At 39.3% G+C, this 18,394-nt stretch overlaps 1 protein-coding gene across 1 annotated transcript in view; it reads right to left on the bottom strand.

Moving 5' to 3' along the window:
• Window positions 1-18,394, bottom strand: part of LOC127433061 (contactin-associated protein-like 5) — a 136,372-nt gene that overhangs the window by 97,995 nt on the left and 19,983 nt on the right. Inside the window, exon 2 of the mRNA XM_051684698.1 lies at window positions 6,026-6,136. Within this exon, the coding sequence (XP_051540658.1) occupies window positions 6,026-6,136 (111 nt within the window). The remainder of the gene's footprint in view (window positions 1-6,025; window positions 6,137-18,394) is intronic.

Below are 18,394 nucleotides of genomic sequence, written 5' to 3'. Positions count from 1 at the left end.
TGATTGAGTTAGAGTTTTTGCTTCAATATATAATGTTCTCATAATTATGGCTTTTATATCACATGGATAAAATAAAAAATTTAAACAGCTCTTTAGCTGCTAGTGCCTATCAAAACAATCCCATTTGCATTCTAATTAAACCCTCTGTGTGGTATCCATATCTATGTATTTATCTGCGACCAAGCGCGGAACAATTACACCTGCTGATAAACTAACAGCCGATGATTTAACTGACTGCTAATGGCACACGTAATGATGGAAAGATTTCTGAGAAACGCAGCGCTCTTCACCGCGAGAGCCTTTGGCTTTGGGGAATTATCACAAGCTGCCGTATAAACAAAATTGCTTTGCTTATTTCTCCCACGATTGAAAGAGTTTTGCTGCAATATCCCGGCAGGTTTGTGCAGCAGAATACAGCAAGGGACACATAAACATCTCATGTGATGCATAAATTCATTATTGGTCTAGTAGTAACTATATTTGAACTATTAAGGGCTTATAATGTTCGGCAGCTATCAAAAGAGTGTTTAACTAGTGTCTGTAAATAAATGCACATCTCAAAAACTGGTCTTCAGAAGGGTTATGCGATGAGTAATAATCATGCCTGACTTAATAAACACAACTAATTAATTTTCTGATTTGCCTTTTTCAAATGCCTCTGATGCTCCTCTATGGAGTGAGACTGGGCTGTCGACTCCATTGTCTAGACATTCGCACATGTTTGTCGTCATCTATAAACACTTCAGGCTAAATAAATGCCAAGATATTTGTGGCTCTATCAGATCCAAGTGAGATTTCAGAAAATCAATACGAATCTTAAACCAGCACTGTACAGGACTTGGACTAAAGGTCAAACTGTGGTGTTTAAGATTTCTTGGCGGTGCATAAAGTTGGAATTACTGTATGTGGAAAATAAAAAAAAGTTTGTGATTTTTCAGGGCTGATATCTGACTCTGACTCTGACCTCAAAAATTATCTGGACTCTTGGCTAGGGCTGGGCGATATGACGATATTTATCGTGGCGATGATATAAAGCAGGGGTGTCAAACTCAGTTCCTGGAGGGCCGCATCCCTGCAGAGTTTAGTTCCAGCCCTGCTCCAAAATGCCTCCTTGTAATCTTCAAGCACCCCTGAAGACCTTGATTAGCTGCTTCAGGTGTGTTTAATTAGGGTTGGAGCTAAACTCTGCTGGACTGTGGCCCTCCAGTAACCGAGTTTGACACCCCTGATATAAAGTGTCAACCGATAGAGATTTTGCTATATCGTGTACATCACGATATGTAAATATCCATGTTCGCAGTGCGTGCGTATCTATTAGTGGCCGTGCGTCACGTGAGACTGAAACCACCCTCCCTAGCAACCGGGCCAATTTGGTTGCTTAGGAGACCTGTCTGGAGTCACTCAGCATGCCCTGGATTCGAACTCGTGACTCCAGGGGTGATAGTCAGCGTCAGTACTCGCTGAGACACCCAGGCCCCCGCTAGGGTATGTCTTTAAACGTTTATAAGTTATTGTTAAAAATCAATTCGCCTACGGAAAACATGAATGGGAATTTTACTAGGCAGTCTAGCTAAAAACGTATATGCTGTATCAATATTTGTCTGTATTTTGACAATATTCAATAAACAGCTTGACATTTGCTCTGAAATAACTTTAAAGGTTTTTTTTGTTTTTTTCAGAGGAGCCACTTTTTATCTGTTGCCAAGCAGGTTGAGATTGAAATTATTTTTCACTAAATAAACACAAATGCTATTTGCTATTTATATAAGCACCAATATAACAATGCATAGTAATAAATGGCTATATTTACCAACAGAACTTTATAAATGTAATTATATATATTGGCCATAATTGTAAATGAAAAGCAGTAGGATCCACAAAATTGGACTGAAACAGAGGAGAAATGTCATTCACGTCCAACACATTACAAAACGCTCCACAACCCAAAAGAGTCTAGCAGCTTTTGTTGGGTTTTTATTAGGAAAGCTGTGAGTTTGTTTGTGCTGTGATGTGTCTCCAGTGGGCAGGTGAGAGCATGAGGCAACTGCAGCCTCCGCTTTCCCTTTTTTCACGGCGGCTTTTAACAGAAACATCAGACCAGACGGCTGGCCGCAGCGCCACACCATCCAGAGCCCTGCGCCTTTGAAGTACACTGCTCTCATCTTGCGATGAGCCAAAGCCTCCTACACGTGCACGTTTCTTTGTTTGCATGCATGTATGTGTGCGCTTGGCCTTTGAGGGCTATTACACTCCCTCCTACTGCAGTCATTAATGTTGTCGGCTTCTGACAGCTGTGTGATAACATGTTTGCACTTCACTCAACACAATGGCAGCGTGTAAAAGGGTAAAATTATTCTTTTACCTCTAGAAATGAGAAGCCGATCTATTACCTCTTGAAATTAGAGGTGGGTTGTGCTTTACACAATTAGAGAGAGAGAGTGCTGGCATTATGATTTAGCAAATGTCTTTAATGAGCAGAGACAAGGTCAGATCTCTAACTTGAGACAGATGCATTCACAGAGACACTAAGAATGCCACGTAACTAATGCAATAAACATCGCAGAATCTTACTAAAGCCACAAATAGTACCAGATGCTCACAGACACACAAGACTGAGTTATTTTATCAACATATGCCTTTTGTGTCACTTTAAAATGAATGGTAGAGAGAGAGAAATGGAATCAGCGAATGTCGCAAGTCAGACTTAAACCTCAGTCGTATGTGCGCTAAACACTACGCCACGGTTCCAACAACAATGCATTTATTCTTCACCTAAAATATGAATGTGATTTGAAATTCAACCATATATATTTGCAATTAATTCAATGTAAAGGTGAATTGAAGGGATGCAAAGGGATGAAAATGTTCTGTTTTTGTGGTATGAGAAAACAGGCCAAAAATCTTGGAAGAAAATTTGAACAGAAACCGGTACTTTAACGTACGGGAAAAACTAATGAAATTATCCCATTTAGATTGGATTTAATGTAAATGCCGGCTGAATGTAAAATATTTTAGAAAGTTGTTTGTTTTGCAGTAACACCAACTGATTGAAGAACATTATGTAAAATTTTACAGCGTGTCCATTGATCCTTAAAAACTATTAAAAAGTCTTAAATTCAGCTTTCAAAACTTAAGTCCTCAAAAAGTCTTAAATATCATAAATAACATAGAAAAGGTCTTAAATATCGTTCACTTCAGTCTTAAGTTTGTTGATGGAAACACAAGAGATGCTGCTGTTGAGTTCAGGGCTTTGAGGTAAAGATGCAGTGCCACAATTACGTAAATAAAATGCCGTCAGTCACCTTTAACTGTGTCGTTGGCAATCAGGCTAGTTTTTTTGCCATCTAAGATGTGCATGAGAATCAGTAATCTGAATCTGAGCACATAAAATACTATATTTAAAAATAACTTGTACCTTGTAAAGTCTTTGCATCATAAAGAGGTGTTTAGTTTCTGTACCGATAGTCACTTTTTGTCCCAATTTGGAATGCCCAATTCCCAATGCACTCTAAATCCTCGTGGTGGCGTAGTGACTCGCCTCAATCCGGGTGGCGGAGGACAAATCTCAGTTGCCTCCGCGTCTGAGACGTCTATCTGCACATCTCATCACGTGGCTTGTTGAGCGCGTTACCGCAGAGACGTAGCGCGTGTGGAGGCCCACGCTATTCTCCGCAGCATCCACACACAACTCACTTCGCGCCCCACCAAGAGTGAGTACCACACATTATAGCGACCACGAGGAGGTTACCCCATGTGACTCTACCCTCCCTAGCAACCGGGCCAATTTGGTTGCTAAGGACACCTGGCTGGAGTCACTCAGTACACCCTGGATTTGAATTCACGACTCCAGGTGTGGTTTTCAGTGTCAATACTCGCTGAGCTACCCAGGCCCCCCTACTATTTATTTCTATGTATTAATATACTGTTGCATAAAAATGAATGCAACTAAATATTAAGAGCTGCAGAGCGTGTGTGTGGCTTCAGCTGAATCATATATTATTGATTAAAAGCCTCAGAGCTCACAGTAGTTCTGTCTTTAAAGGTTTATAAGTAATTGTTAAAAATCAAATCGCCTATGGAAAAAATCAATGGGATTTTTACTTCCGGAACCTGACTGTTGCAGTCTATATACAGTTGTGCTCAAAAGTTTGCATACCCTAGCAGAAATTGTGAAATTTGGGCATTGATTTTGAAAATATGACTGATCATGCAAAAAAACTGTCTTTTATTTAAGGATAGTGATCATATGAAGCCATTTATCATCACACAGTTGTTTGGCTCCTTTTTAAATCATAATGATAACAGAAATCACCCAAATGGCCCTGATCAAAAGTTTACACACCCGTGAATGTTTGGCCTTGTTACAGACACACAAGGTGACACACACAGGTTTAAATGGCAATTAAAGGTTAATTTCCCACACATGTGGCTTTTTAAATTGCAATTAGTGTCTGTGTATAAATAGTCAATGAGTTTGTTAGCTCTCACGTGGATGCACTGAGCAGGCTAGATACTGAGTCATGGGGAGCAGAAAAGAACTGTCATAAGACCTGCGTAACAAGATAATGGAACTTTATAAAGATGGAAAAGGATATAAAAAGATTTCCAATGCCTTGAAAATGCCAGTCAGTACTGTTCAATCACTTATTAAGAAGTGGAAAATTCGGGGATCTCTTGATACCAAGCCAAGGTCAGGTAGACCAAGAAAGATTTCAGCCACAACTGCCAGAAGAATTGTTCGGGATACAAAGAAAAACCCACAGGTAACCTCAGGAGAAATACAGGCTGCTCTGGAAAAAGACGGTGTGGTTGTTTCAAGGAGCACAATAGGTCGATACTTGAACAAAAATGAGCTGCATGGTCGAGTTGTCAGAAAGAAGCCTTTACTGCGCAAATGCCACAAAAAAGCCAGGTTACAATATACCTGACAACACCTTGACACACCTCACAGCTTCTGGCACACTTTAATTTGGAGTGACGAGACCAATATAGAGCTTTATGGTCACAACCATAAGCGCTATGTTTGGAGAGGGGTCAACATGGCCTATAGTGAAAAGAATACCATCCCCACTGTGAAGCATGGTGGTGGCTCACTGATGTTTTGGGGGTGTGTGATCTCTAAAGGCACGGGGAATCTTGTGAAAAATGATGGCAAGATGAATGCAGCATGTTATCAGAAAATTCTGGCAGACAATTTGCACTCTTCTGCACGAAAGCTGCGCATGGGACGCTCTTGGACGTTCCAGCATGACAATGACCCTAAACACAAGGCCAAGTTGACCCTCCAGTGGTTACAGCAGAAAAAGGTGACGGTTCTGGACTGGCCATCACAATCTCCTGACCTTAATATCATCGAGCCACTCTGGGGAGATCTCAAACATGCGGTTCATGCAAGATGACCAAAGACTTTGCATGACCTGGAGGCATTTTGCCAAGACGAATGGGCAGTTATACCACCTGCAAGAATTTGGGGCCTCATAGACAACTATTACAAAAGACTGCACGCTGTCATTGATGCTGAAGGGGGCAATACACAGTATTAAGAACTAAGGGTATGCAGACTTTTGAACAGGGGTCATTTCATTTTTTTCTTTGTAGCCATGTTTTGTTTTATGATTGTGCCATTCTGTTATAACCTACAGTTGAATATGAATCCCAGAAGAAATAAAAGAAATGTGTTTTGCCTGCTCACTCATGTTTTCTTTCAAAATGGTACATATATTACCAATTCTCCAAGGGTATGCAAACTTTTGTGCACAACTGTACTTCATAATTATTCCAAACAATGATCCTTTTAAAATGAGCATTTTGGGCTTTCTTTTTAAATTTTTGGCCCAGTGTATTCAGAATTTTTACTGTATTTATTCTTCACCCAATATATGAATTTACAATAAGAATGGGACATGTTACAAAATAGTCAAAATTCAACTGTCTATATTTGCAAGTAATTCAAAGTAAATGTGAACTGAAGGGATGCACCGAAATTTCAGCCACTAAAAATGTTCAGTTTGAGGTGTGTAATTACCGTCTCTGCGGTTGAGTTTGGCGTATTTGGGTCCGTGACTGCTCGACAACTCAGAGGAACTTCTGAAGGCCGACTGAGGCAGATTGGACACCAGTGGAGAATCACAGCTCTCTACAGACACAGAATTAAATATATTATTGACATATGGACAGTAGACACATGCAACATGTACAGAACAGCCATTTCCACATGTATGTTTGTGAATGTTTACGTCCATATTTATGTCTTCTGTAAAGCACTTTTTGAAAAGTTTTAAAGGGTGCTACATTTTGACATAAGTTTTAATTACTTACATGTACTTTCAATTCAAAGGAAAGTCAGTAATATTTGATGTTTAAAACAATATGCTTAAAATTAACAGAAAGCAACCACTTCTACTTCCACAATCTGATGTTTGATGGTAAAAGTTATTCAATTTTGATGAAAGACCTTTTCCTTAGGAACGATGTTCTTCAGTGAATCATGCAGAATCATACCAGGAACAAACATTAAGAAAGTAAAAAGCATCAATTTTGATTTCATGTTGACTTTAATGAAAGCTGGACTGCCTGAAAATATCAGGACCCTCACATAATGTCACATTTTGTGTGATTGCCCAACACAGCCGCAAATTTACTTTCTCACATCAGTGCTCTGAAATTGGGACACTTGAAAATGTTTTTCAAACCCTTTCAGCTTTATGTTTATTATTAAAGTTCATAAGGCTGAATTTAAGACTGTTATAAAATGCTTTTACCTACAGTCATCTCAAGAAATGCTGACCCATTTTCCTCTGTAAAAATCACAAACATTTATGAAATAAAGTGTTTGTATAGATGAAAATAAATGTGCGAGAGAGTTTTAAAGCCCATATTTCTTTATTTATGCAGAAATCAATGTACTGTGTGAAATATTCTGGGAATTACTTCTCTAGATTTATATATATATATATATATATATATATATATATATATATATATATATATAAAACAACAACAAGTAATTAGCTTAAAACCAAAAAAGTAACTATATTTAGTGTTTGTAGTTCCGGTTTTTTTTTTTTTTGGCGAACAATAAAGCAAGGGAAAATGTCACAGACATCCATTAAGGGAGGGATAGACTTTTGATTGAACCAGTCAGTAACCACCTTGCAACCACTTAGAATAACAACCACATAGCAACAGGCTAGAATATCAGTGACTTGAGGGTGAACTCTTGACTTGATCCAGTGAGTAACCACCAAGGAACCACTCAGAAAACCCTAGCAACAACATAGCATCTGGCTAGAAACAACATAGCAACATACCAGAAAATCACAGAGCCTTTAGAGGGAAACTTTGACATGAACCAGTAAGCAACCACCTAGCAACCATTCAGAACACCCTAGGAACCACCCTGAACATCCTAGCAACCACATGGCAACAGGCCAGACAATCAAGGTCTTGAGGGTGGACTCAGGCTAGTTTTTACTTGAGCCAGTGAGTAACCGCTTAGGAACCATTTGGAAAACCCTAGTAACCACATGGTAACAGGGCAGAAACCACATAGCAACATACCAAAATATCATAGAGGCTTGAGGATGGACTCTTTTGACTTGAGCCAATAACCACCTAGTAACCAATCAGAACACCCTAGCAACCACCCTGAACACACTAACAACCACATAGCAACAGACCAGAATATCACTGACTTGAGGATGGACTCTTTTGACTTAAGCCAACCACCTAGCAACCACTCGGAACACCCTAGCAACCACCCTGAACACCCTAGCAAGCACATAGCAACAGGCCAGAAAATCAGTGACTTGAGGATGGACTCTTTTGACTTGAGCCAAACACCTAGCAACCACCCTGAACACCCTAGCAACCACATGGCAACAGGCCAATAAATCAGGGACTTGAGGGTGGACTCTTTTGACTTGAGCCAACCACCTAGCAACCACCCTGAACACCCTAGCAAGCACATAGCAACAGGCCAGAAAATCAGTGACTTGAGGATGGACTCTTTTGACTTGAGCCAATAACCACCTAGTAACCAATCAGAACACCCTAGCAACCATCCTGAACACACTAACATCCACATAGCAACAGACCAGAATATCACTGACTTGAGGGTGGACTCTTTTGACTTAAGCCAACCACCTAGCAACCACTCGGAACACCCTAGCAAACACATAGCAACACGCCAGAAAATCAGTGACTTAAGGATGGACTCTTTTGACTTAAGCCAGTAAGTAACCACCTAGAAACCACTCAGAACACCTTAGCAACCACCCTGAACACCCTAGCAATCACATAGCAGACCAGAATATCAGTGACTTGAGAGTGAACTCTTGATTTGACTCTTGACTTGATTCAGTGAGTAACCATCGAGGAACCACTCAGAAAACCCAAGCAACAACATAGCAGCTGGGTAAAAACCACATATCAACATACCAGGATATCATAGAGACTAGAGGGAGGACACCTTTGACTTGAACCAGTAAGAAACCACAAAGCAACAGGCTAGAAACTCAGTACACCATAGCAAATGTAAGAAAAGGTAAAAATCTTGTTTATAGAGGCCTACACGTGTGTTTTGAAGCTTTCAAGTTTTATGATACAAACCCCAGACAACTATACTGTATTCGTGTTTGCATTGCCACCAAAATGCAATACAATAACCCTCCTTTTTACTTTTCTGGCAATAGTTATTCTCTGGGAGAGTACTGAATATATATTGGAACATAACTGATCTTGCCTTGTAAAAAAAAAAAAAAAAAAAACATGAATAATCCAGAGAAACATGCTACAGAAATATCCAAAGCTGAATTGCAGCAATCATTTTCTCTCTACGACATCATTTTGAAGTCTCAGCCATATTGTAGAAAACAGCATCTAATTTCCATATCTGAGAAGGCAGCGTTGTTTTCCATGCCGTGAAAGCTTGGGGCCAATGACGATCCCTTAGAAACCACTGCGCGATTGGCTTTTTGTTCGCTTTCTTTATTTCCAAAGTAAAACAGATCCATCGGGCCCAGAATGGTGAGTCTTTAATTATCTCTGTGGTGATGAAAACACGCAATCTGATTCAAGTTTCTTTGGTCCTCTTCTTTTATCCTGCTCCAAAAATGCCAACTGTACCGTACACTCAGAAATAAAGGACGTGTACGATTTCAGTCAGACAAAGGCCACTACCACACTAATACATTTTAGTTTAAGAACTAATTTTTCAGGGGGGCCTGGGTAGCTCAGCAAGTAAAGACGCTGACTACCCCACCTGGAGTCACGAGTTTGAATCAAGGACGTGCTGAATGACACCAGTCAGGTCTCCTTAGCAACCAATTGGCCTGGTTGCTAGGGAGGGTAGAGTCACATGGGGTAACCTCCTCGTGGTGAGTAGTTTGGACATGGCCTACATGTGTGTTGTCATTACTAAAAAAAACAATAAAGTTGCCTTAATTAAACATTACTTGAAATGTCAAGTTTTGGGCTCATACGTTAAATATCTAAGTTCTTTTAACTTATTTTTTTTTAAAAGCCCTTAAAAGCCCTAGCTATGTTTCACCCGTTTCAACTAAAACGAGCCCCGCCCTCTAAAGGGCCCCCAACTGACATGCCAGAATTGAATAATTCACCCACTTAAAAAAAATTATATACCGTATATATATATATATATATATATATATATATATATATATATATATATATATATATATATAGCTATATAGTGGCCGTGCAGGCGGCTGACTGGATTCCCGTAATCGTAATTTCTCTCCAGGCCTGTAGTGAGCTGTCCATGGTGCTGAAAGAGCGCGAAGCTCAATTTATTGTAAACTACCAGTAGTTTCAGACACTTTTAATTCCCAAGCAAAATATGTTATTGCTGTTGTTGTTGATTTTGAATTGTTTAAGCTGTTTTTATGTCAGCCGAAATATAACACGTAGTGCTATTTTAGTAGTTGCCAAAGGGCAAGGCTTCTCCTTATTCCAAAGCAAAAATAATGGCATTGTTTCAGTTTTTAATTAAGGGAATTGTTTGGATTATTTCTATGCTGAGCTGTTGATGCTGAAAGTGCACATAATGCATTTAGGTTGAAGTCCGAATATATACCATATCGATGAAAACCAACTTGAATCTTTGCTTTTTTCTCTCTTTTATTTTCTCTCACATTAGCTCTTGAAACTGGCCCCCAGATGCTTAAGGCTGCCACTGGTTGTTCTATGACCTAAATGTGAGTCCATAGAATATTTTTCTGAAACAGCTACATTTAAATAGCAAGTCTGTGTTGTCTAATTGCATCTAGTTACTTTAATTTATATAATTAAGTTCATTCACAGAAGTTTTGGAGATGCTATTACTCATTTCAATAGAGGGAATGAGTTTACTCAATCAATTGAGTTAAGTCAACTTATTAAGTTTTTCAATTCATAATGTGAAGTATTTCTGCTTCTCGGACATTTCTCCTGAAAATAAGACCCCAGTAATCTCCTCTAGAGTTTCACAAGAGATCTCAACCTGATAAAGGCTTTCTAAACCGCAAAGTGTCGGTTCGTGTAATGTTTTTAACCTAATAGCCATTATTCAATAAAGGCTTTTTAAGTGTATACCCTATTTTGAGTGTCTTGGATTGCTAGTTTTGTGTTTGATTTACTTCACACACAAGCAGCACTCCTTGCATGCTTTGGTAGACTGAGATCTCAACAACGTCTCAAGCGGTGCTCAGATACCCCAAGATATTAAAGTCAGAGATCTCAATACGAGCTCAAATATTTTCAAATTAACACAAGTTATACTAGCTCTTTACTGTTACTGTATGTCAGCAATTGACTCATTTGTGTTTATTTAAATGCTCTCCATAAGGAATTTTAGAAGCAACATCTGAGACGATAGGAAACATAACTAAGTTTCTATAGCTTTGAAGGAATAAAAAACAGCTCTTAGGAATAAAATCGCAAATCCAAATGAAAGAGGTTTATTTTTTTAATTCTCTTGAAAAGCTCTTGCAGTTTATTATGCAAAATAAGATGAACACAGTATGCAGATGAGATGTTTTTGATTGATGGAGCCCTGTAATGTTCTGACAGATATGAGAGCCGCTCTCATCTTCGCTCGTGTGCTGTCTGATTTTACAATTTACCTCTCGATTCCAGAAACACCTACAGGTGTGAATGACAGCAGCAGAACACAGCTAATGACGATAATTCATCACACTGCGAAAAGACCTCCTCGTAACTTTTTATATTACTTTTACACTTGAGATCTGATGTAATGCCCTGACAAATGACCAATCACCTCGTTTGACTCTCAGCAGATGCTGAGGTGCTATTAAACCATTTTAACCGTGTCACAATCAAAGAAAAGCTAAACGGTTGCGCACGAAATTCTGCTAATGAAAACAATAAACACATTGCTTGATACTGCTGTTAAAAAAGGCACTGTTTTTCTTCATTTGTACCTTTGTTCAATTGTTTTCATTTGTTCTGTTGCTTGTAATTAGTTTCTTTTTTCTTACTTCATTACTGACTGTTCACTTGCCTTGAATAATTACTTAAGAACTTGAAACAATGTTTACAAGTATTTTGTTGTGGTATTGAAATTGGTTTTGTGAGCTTCTTTCATATGGGCATTATGACTGAAAAATACCCAAATTAATTGGAATCTAATCAAATCAAAGTGATTTTAGCAAGTCAGTTCAACCGCGGCCATCTTTGGGATGCATCCGGCAGCTATTTTCTTTGGATATAAGCCGATTAAAAGCGCAGCTCCTATCTACTTGAATGGGGAAAGACCAAAATCCCCAAAAACTACGCACGCCTGGCCACCAAATTGCGCTAATCAGCCGAGGAGAGGAATAAGTGCAGTGGGATGCGGCAGTTCAAGAGAGAGAGAGCCACACACGCAGCTGCCATGTGTGCATTTATGTTTTGTGTCTTTTTGTTTAAGTTTAAATTAAAATATTACTTTGACTGTTCAGCCGGTTCCTAACCTTGTTACATTGGCGGCGAAACCCGGGAAGAATGAGAGATGCGCTGTCGTGGAGTCCTCGCCACTGCTGTCTGCCCCAAGGTGCAGCCGCAGCCATCTGCCAGGGGACGGAGGAGTCGCTGCTGGCCACCTGGACACAGAGGAACGGCCGCCATCCGCGAGGAGAGGAGAGGCTCGCTGCCGGCTGCCTGGAGCGGTGGAGCCGCTGCCAGGGGCGGAGGGGCTCCCTACCGGCCTCCAGAACGTGGAGGGGCGTTCCATCCACCAGGGGTTGGAAGACTTGCTCCGGTCTGCCTGAGGAGGGGTGGCTGTTGTCCGGCAGAGGGTGGAGGAGTGATTGGGGACCAGGCGATGGTGTGTCTGGGAACCGGCAAGGAAGTTTTTTTCTCTCTCTCCTCTCTCTCTCTCACTGTTGCTCCACCTTGTCCTTTCCCTCTCCTCTGTTTTTGTTTTTGTTTTTCCCTCCCCTTGTCCCCCTCCCAAGCTCTAGAGAGGTGGGGAAAAGCCTGCCGGCAGGAGGGGGAGGGTGGGGGGGTGTACGTCATGCCGGGGGTTCCCCGGCCTGAGGCAAAGGAGGGAGGAGTGTGACGAGGAGGAGGCCGGTGCCAGGCCGTGACTACGCACACCCGGCCCCCAATCCGGTTAATCAGCCCGAGGAGAGGAGAGGGATAAGTGCAGCGGGATGCAGCAGTCCAAGAGAGAGAGAGAGCCACACACGCAGCTGCCGTGTGTGCATTTATGTTTATTGTCTTTTTGTTTAAGTTTAAATTAAAATATTACTTTGACTGTTCAGCCGGTTCCTAACCTTGTAACATTGGCGGCGAAACCAGGGAAGAATGAGTGATACGCTGCCATGGAGTCCTCGCCATTGCTGTCCGCCCAAAGGAGCAGCCGCAGCCATCCGCCAGGGGACGGAGGAGTCGCTGCTGGCCGCCTGGACGCGGAGGAACGGCCGAAATACGCGAGGAGAGGAGGGGCTCGCTGCCGGCTGCCTGGAGCGGTGGAGCCGCTGCCAGGGGCGGAGGGGCTCCCTACCGGCCTCCAGAACGCGGAGGGGCGTTCCATCCGCCAGGGGTTGGAAAACTTGCTCCGGTCTGCCTGAGGAGGGGTGGCTGTTGTCCGGCAGAGGGTGGAGGAGTGATTGGGGACCAGGCGATGGCGTGTCTGGGAACCGGCAAGGAAGTTTTTTTCTCTCTCTCCTCTCTCTCTCTCACTGTTGCTCCACCTTGTCCTTTCCCTCTCCTCTTTTTTTGTTTTTGTTTTTCCCTCCCCTTGTCCCCCTCCCAAGCTCTAGAGAGGTACCTGCCGGCAGGAGGGGGGGGATGTACGTCATGCCGGGGGTTCCCCGGCCTGAGGCAAAGGAGGGAGGAGTGTGACGAGGAGGAGGCACGCCCGGCCCCCAATCGGGTTAATCAGCCCGAGGAGAGGAGAGGGATAAGTGCAGCGGGATGCGGCAGTTCAAGAGAGAGAGAGAGAGAGAGAGAGAGAACCACACACACAGCTGCCGTGTGTGCGTTTATGTTTTGTGTCTTTTTGTTTAAGTTTAAATTAAAATATTACTTTGACTGTTCAGCCGGTTCCTGCCTCCTCCTTTCCAATTTTAACGTTGTTACAAACAAGTTTCAAATCAACAGTAAAATCTGACAACAACGGTATCATAAATGATGATGCTTTACCTCAGATTACGCTAAACAGCTAAATTTTCCCAGCTTGTATAGCTAATGCACATGACTGTATCTAAAAGGTGACTGGCACTTTTACAATTGAATATTGATGCAGCAACATCATTTGTGTGAAAAAAAAAATAACAACAGAAGGTTGTTTTGAATAAAATTATTTTTTTTTTTTAAAGGTGTTGATATAAGGTGATGTATAACCCCCCAGAGTTATAGTAAACAAACTAATCTCTATTATGATTGGATGAGTCAATGTGAGCACACTTTGAACATTTTTCATATTAAATCTATTCGCCCCACTTGTGTTTAATAGGGGCCTTTAGCTCCTGCAACAGCGGGGGGCTTTTTTACCCCAAATACTATCCTTTCACTTATTGGACATTCATTGAAAAACTTGTCATTTAATGACCTTAAACAAAATTGAAAATTGCAAATAAGTATTTTGTCTCAAAATAAATGTGATAATTTCCAGGATATTCATTATCTACATAAATGTACAACATTTAAAAAAAAAAAAAAAAAAAAAAAATTACATATTACATCAAATTGATTTAAAATCAACTTTTAGACATCACACGCAAAGATCTCATGGATCAGGAAATTTTTGCAGTGTTTAGTGAGAAAAAATTAAATAACTTTTTTAAACAGGGAGCCTTTACCCTACTTTTTCAGCATTTCAACAAATATTAATACATTTTTTTATTTTTATTAAAAGTGCATGTTAACATTAGTTAATGCACTGTAAAAAAAAAAAAAAAAAAAATTAAGTTTACATTTTATCCATCTTATGGGGTGTTTTGTGTCACAGATACTACAAAATGTGAATTACTTTGCATCTACATAAAAATACATGCTACCAAATACTAAAAATATTTCCCCCAAATGTTGTCCCAATTAGTCTAACACAGTTGTCTGAATGAACAATTTCATATTGAACAATGTTGCTGATTTGCCAGTTCCCAGCATGCATAGCAACATGAATGAATTATGCGGTTAGTGTTACAGGAGTATTTTTTGCTGTTTGCCGACTTTATTTATGCTGTTATTGGTGATTTTAAGAGCTTATCTTTTAACTTAATGAGGTTTGTTGATTATCACTGAGTTTGCGGTTTGTGTGTTAAAGGAATATTCCGTGTTTAATACAAGTTAAGCTCAATCGACAGCATTTGTGGCATAAGTACCGCAAAAATTAATTTAGACTTTTTTTAAAAAAAGCACAAATGTGTGTTCCAGTGAGACACTTACAATGGAAGTCAATGGGGTCAACTTCTGGGGGGTTTAAAGGCAGAAATGTGAAGGTTATAATTTTATAAAAGCACACATTAATTATTCTGTTAAAACTCATGTATTATTTGAGCTGTAAAGTTTTTTAAATCATAATTTTTACAATCATTTCAGGGTTTTTTGACAGTACATCATCACAGCAATGAAGTTGTAAAATTGTCTATAACTTCACACAGATGTGGTTAGTAAGTGATTTTATCACAGTAAAATCATGTTAACACACATATTGTTTATGTCTTGTGTCTATACTTTTGAAACAGTGAGTATTTTAATGTTTACAGATTGACCCCATTGACTTCCATTGTAAGTGTCTCACTGGAACACACATTTGTGCTTTTATTAAAGAAAAGGAGGGATGAGTGTATCTATCTATCTATCTATCCATCCATCCATCCATCCATCTATCAAACTTTTTCTGTCCAGTTCCCTTTGCTTTGCAGCACATATAAAGAATGAAATGGGTAAATATCAATCGAAACTGCCAGTCAAAGTTAACAAGGATAATCGCTTTGTATCTTAATAAATTATTTCTGAGTATTTCAGTCAATCAGGATATTCAATTAGAAAAAAATAAATAAATGTAGGGTCTCTTTCCACCTTTTTCCTGAACACAGAAGTGTTCCACGATTTATAACGGAAGCCTGTTTTCAGGTCTCAGGTGTTTTCACTCACATCGGTGTATGTTGTAAGTGGATAATGTGATGTGTAGAATATTAAATGAATTTCCAAATAAAAAAAAAAATGTGTTTTGTGTGAAAACGTGTGAGTCGCGATGACCGTCTTTTGACGGTGCCTCACCCGAGTGTGTAGATGACATGAAGCGATGGTCTGAAGTTAGGCACGTTGATATCATTAACTACTTTGAGTTGTTATGACAGCCAACAATAGCACAAGTTGAGCCTGAACTCATTTTTACTCCAACTAACACTTCTCCATTTGGATCGCTCATTTCGGTAGTTTTTACATTGCTTCTTATGAAGTCCAGAAACTAGAAAACAGTGCAATGGTTATCAGAATCATCAGAATCAGAGGATACGACAGGTGGCTGATGACTTGATGAGGCATTTCAGAGGCGGATCAAGTAATTGCATTTTAATGAGAGATTACTAGAACAAACATTTTTCTTCAGAATGACGTGCATTGATGATTGACACCAGGAACATGTATTAATACATAAATAGGGTAAATTCTGATTTCACGTTGACTTCAAAAGAAAAAATATATATATATATAATGTATGATGAGCTTTTGCTGGACTACTTCGTATAGTCCCTGTATGTGTCTCTCTACTTTTGCCTTTGACTTCATAGGAGTACAGTCAGATCTTGCCTGAAACGCTACACATACTTACATTATTCTGCAGCATTTATAATTCAGCACTAGTTGAGCTTTTCATAAGCCTACAGGTTAAAGCTCTTGAGTTGAGCTCATCTATGGGTGGTGAGTTTGTGTTCTGGGGTTATACAGACGATTTGAGACGGCACGACTTCTAAAAGTGTTCTTGATCAAATGCATGGCATTAAGCCATGTGCTTCAGGATCTACCACTCATTTGCATCAAGCTATTTTTAAATCAAAATCCTGCTTGAAAAGATCACACGATCTACTGGTGATATGCTCTTAAAAATAAAGGTTATTTGCAGCAGTCTCTTCTTATCAAGAACTTTTTTTTTTTTTTGCTATATAGGAGAGACCAGGGCTAGTTGTCACAAGAGCTGTCCAAATACACAAATTTGTGTTTTTCTTTAGCAGAGGTTTTGTATGTTGGTTTCAAACACCCAGTTCAAAACCCTCTTAAATTAGAATAATTTTGTGAATTCTGTCCTCCAATCTAAAATTCAATGATCATATTTTTGCTATATAGCTGTTGACTAAACAAGTGACCACAATAAACACATTAATACATTAAGAGCCAACTATATAATGATCGAGTATTTGTATGTATTCTTAGGTGAAGTGTAGTTCTTGCACACGTGCATCTGCTTACATTCACACAGACACGGAAACGTACAATATTGACAGCATATTTTACAAATGAACAAAGACTTAGTCAAGTCAACCTTTATTTATAGCGCACATTTAAAAACAACAGAAGTTGACCCAAAGTGTTTTACAGATCAAACAAATAAATAAATAAAATGCACGACAAAAGCTCCATAAAATAATCATAAAAGTAATACATTTTATTAGTATGCTTCTATATAATCCAAGTCTTCAGATATGATGGCTCTGTATAAGGAAAATACCCAAATTTAAGTCTTTATTCATTAATGTTAAAAGGTTTTACAATGGGGATGTAAAATGCTCAATGGCTCATGCGTGTTTTGTGACTTATTGCGACATGCCATGTTTCATTTAATGTTTCTTTTTAATGATATATGATGATGGTAGAAATCCACTGTCTACCACCAGAGAGCACTTCCAATGTGGCACTTTGTTGTTTGGGCTTATTTGTATTTCTTTCAGAAGTTTTTCTGTGATTAAATTTATGTGCACTTTACGGTTTTTGTTACTTTTTCATATTGTTGAAAGATGGTTAGGGTTAAATTTAGGGGTAGGGCTGTGGGATTACCATTAAAAAATAAATATAAATAGTATATTGTCACTTAAATTACTGTCACTGTACATTTATCTAGCTATAACAGCTTTTGTGTAGACAAGACATTTAGAACTCATTTATAGTCAGTGTTATATTCAGTTTTCCGAATGAAATAAATGTAAAAAAATATATAATAATCTGACCTAAGAAAAAAATGTGGCTGTAAAAAGTGTGACAACTAGCCCCGGTCTTCCATATAGTGCTCTTGAGTTGCTATGTTCTTTGTAGATGTATAAAGCTCTTGATGATTCTTGAAATGTATAAAGTTCTTGATTTGCTCTTCAGATCAGTGTTTTAAAGAGCACCTCTTATGGTTTTTCAAATATTACCTTTCATGTAGTGTGTTATATAGCTGTTTGTGAATGTAAAAAAGTCAAATGGAGTTACTGACTCCCGAAAGAAAGAACTGATTCTGAACAGCTGAAACGACTCGTTAGTAATTCCAGACTTACTTCCTGTACTAACCTACGTAATTTGCTAACAAAAAACCCGCCTCTGGTCTTCATTGGCTGCTCACGAACAGCTTTGACCCGCCCTCAAACACTACACTTAGCGGTAGACCAATCACAACAGACTGGGACATCTGACCAATCAGAGCAGAGTAGGCTCTCTGAAAGGAGGAGTTTAGAATGAATCCTTTAGAACGGATCATTGAACGAGTCATTTTTGACACTGGGAAAAAAAGTTAATGCTGCAATTTAAATTATGAGCAAATTAAAAGTGTTTTTTGACCTTGGATGCATGTAAATCTATTGTATGAGACCTTTAAAACAAAATTAGACACGTTTAAAAACCATAATAGGTGCTCTTTAATTCTGGGTTCTTTGAAGCACCACATCATTTCTAAAGTACTATAGAATAAAAA

The sequence above is a fragment of the Myxocyprinus asiaticus genome, chromosome 42 (genome assembly GCF_019703515.2).
Source record: "Myxocyprinus asiaticus isolate MX2 ecotype Aquarium Trade chromosome 42, UBuf_Myxa_2, whole genome shotgun sequence".
Lineage (NCBI taxonomy): Eukaryota > Metazoa > Chordata > Actinopteri > Cypriniformes > Catostomidae > Myxocyprinus > Myxocyprinus asiaticus.
This window is presented reverse-complemented; position numbering and strand designations above follow the sequence as displayed.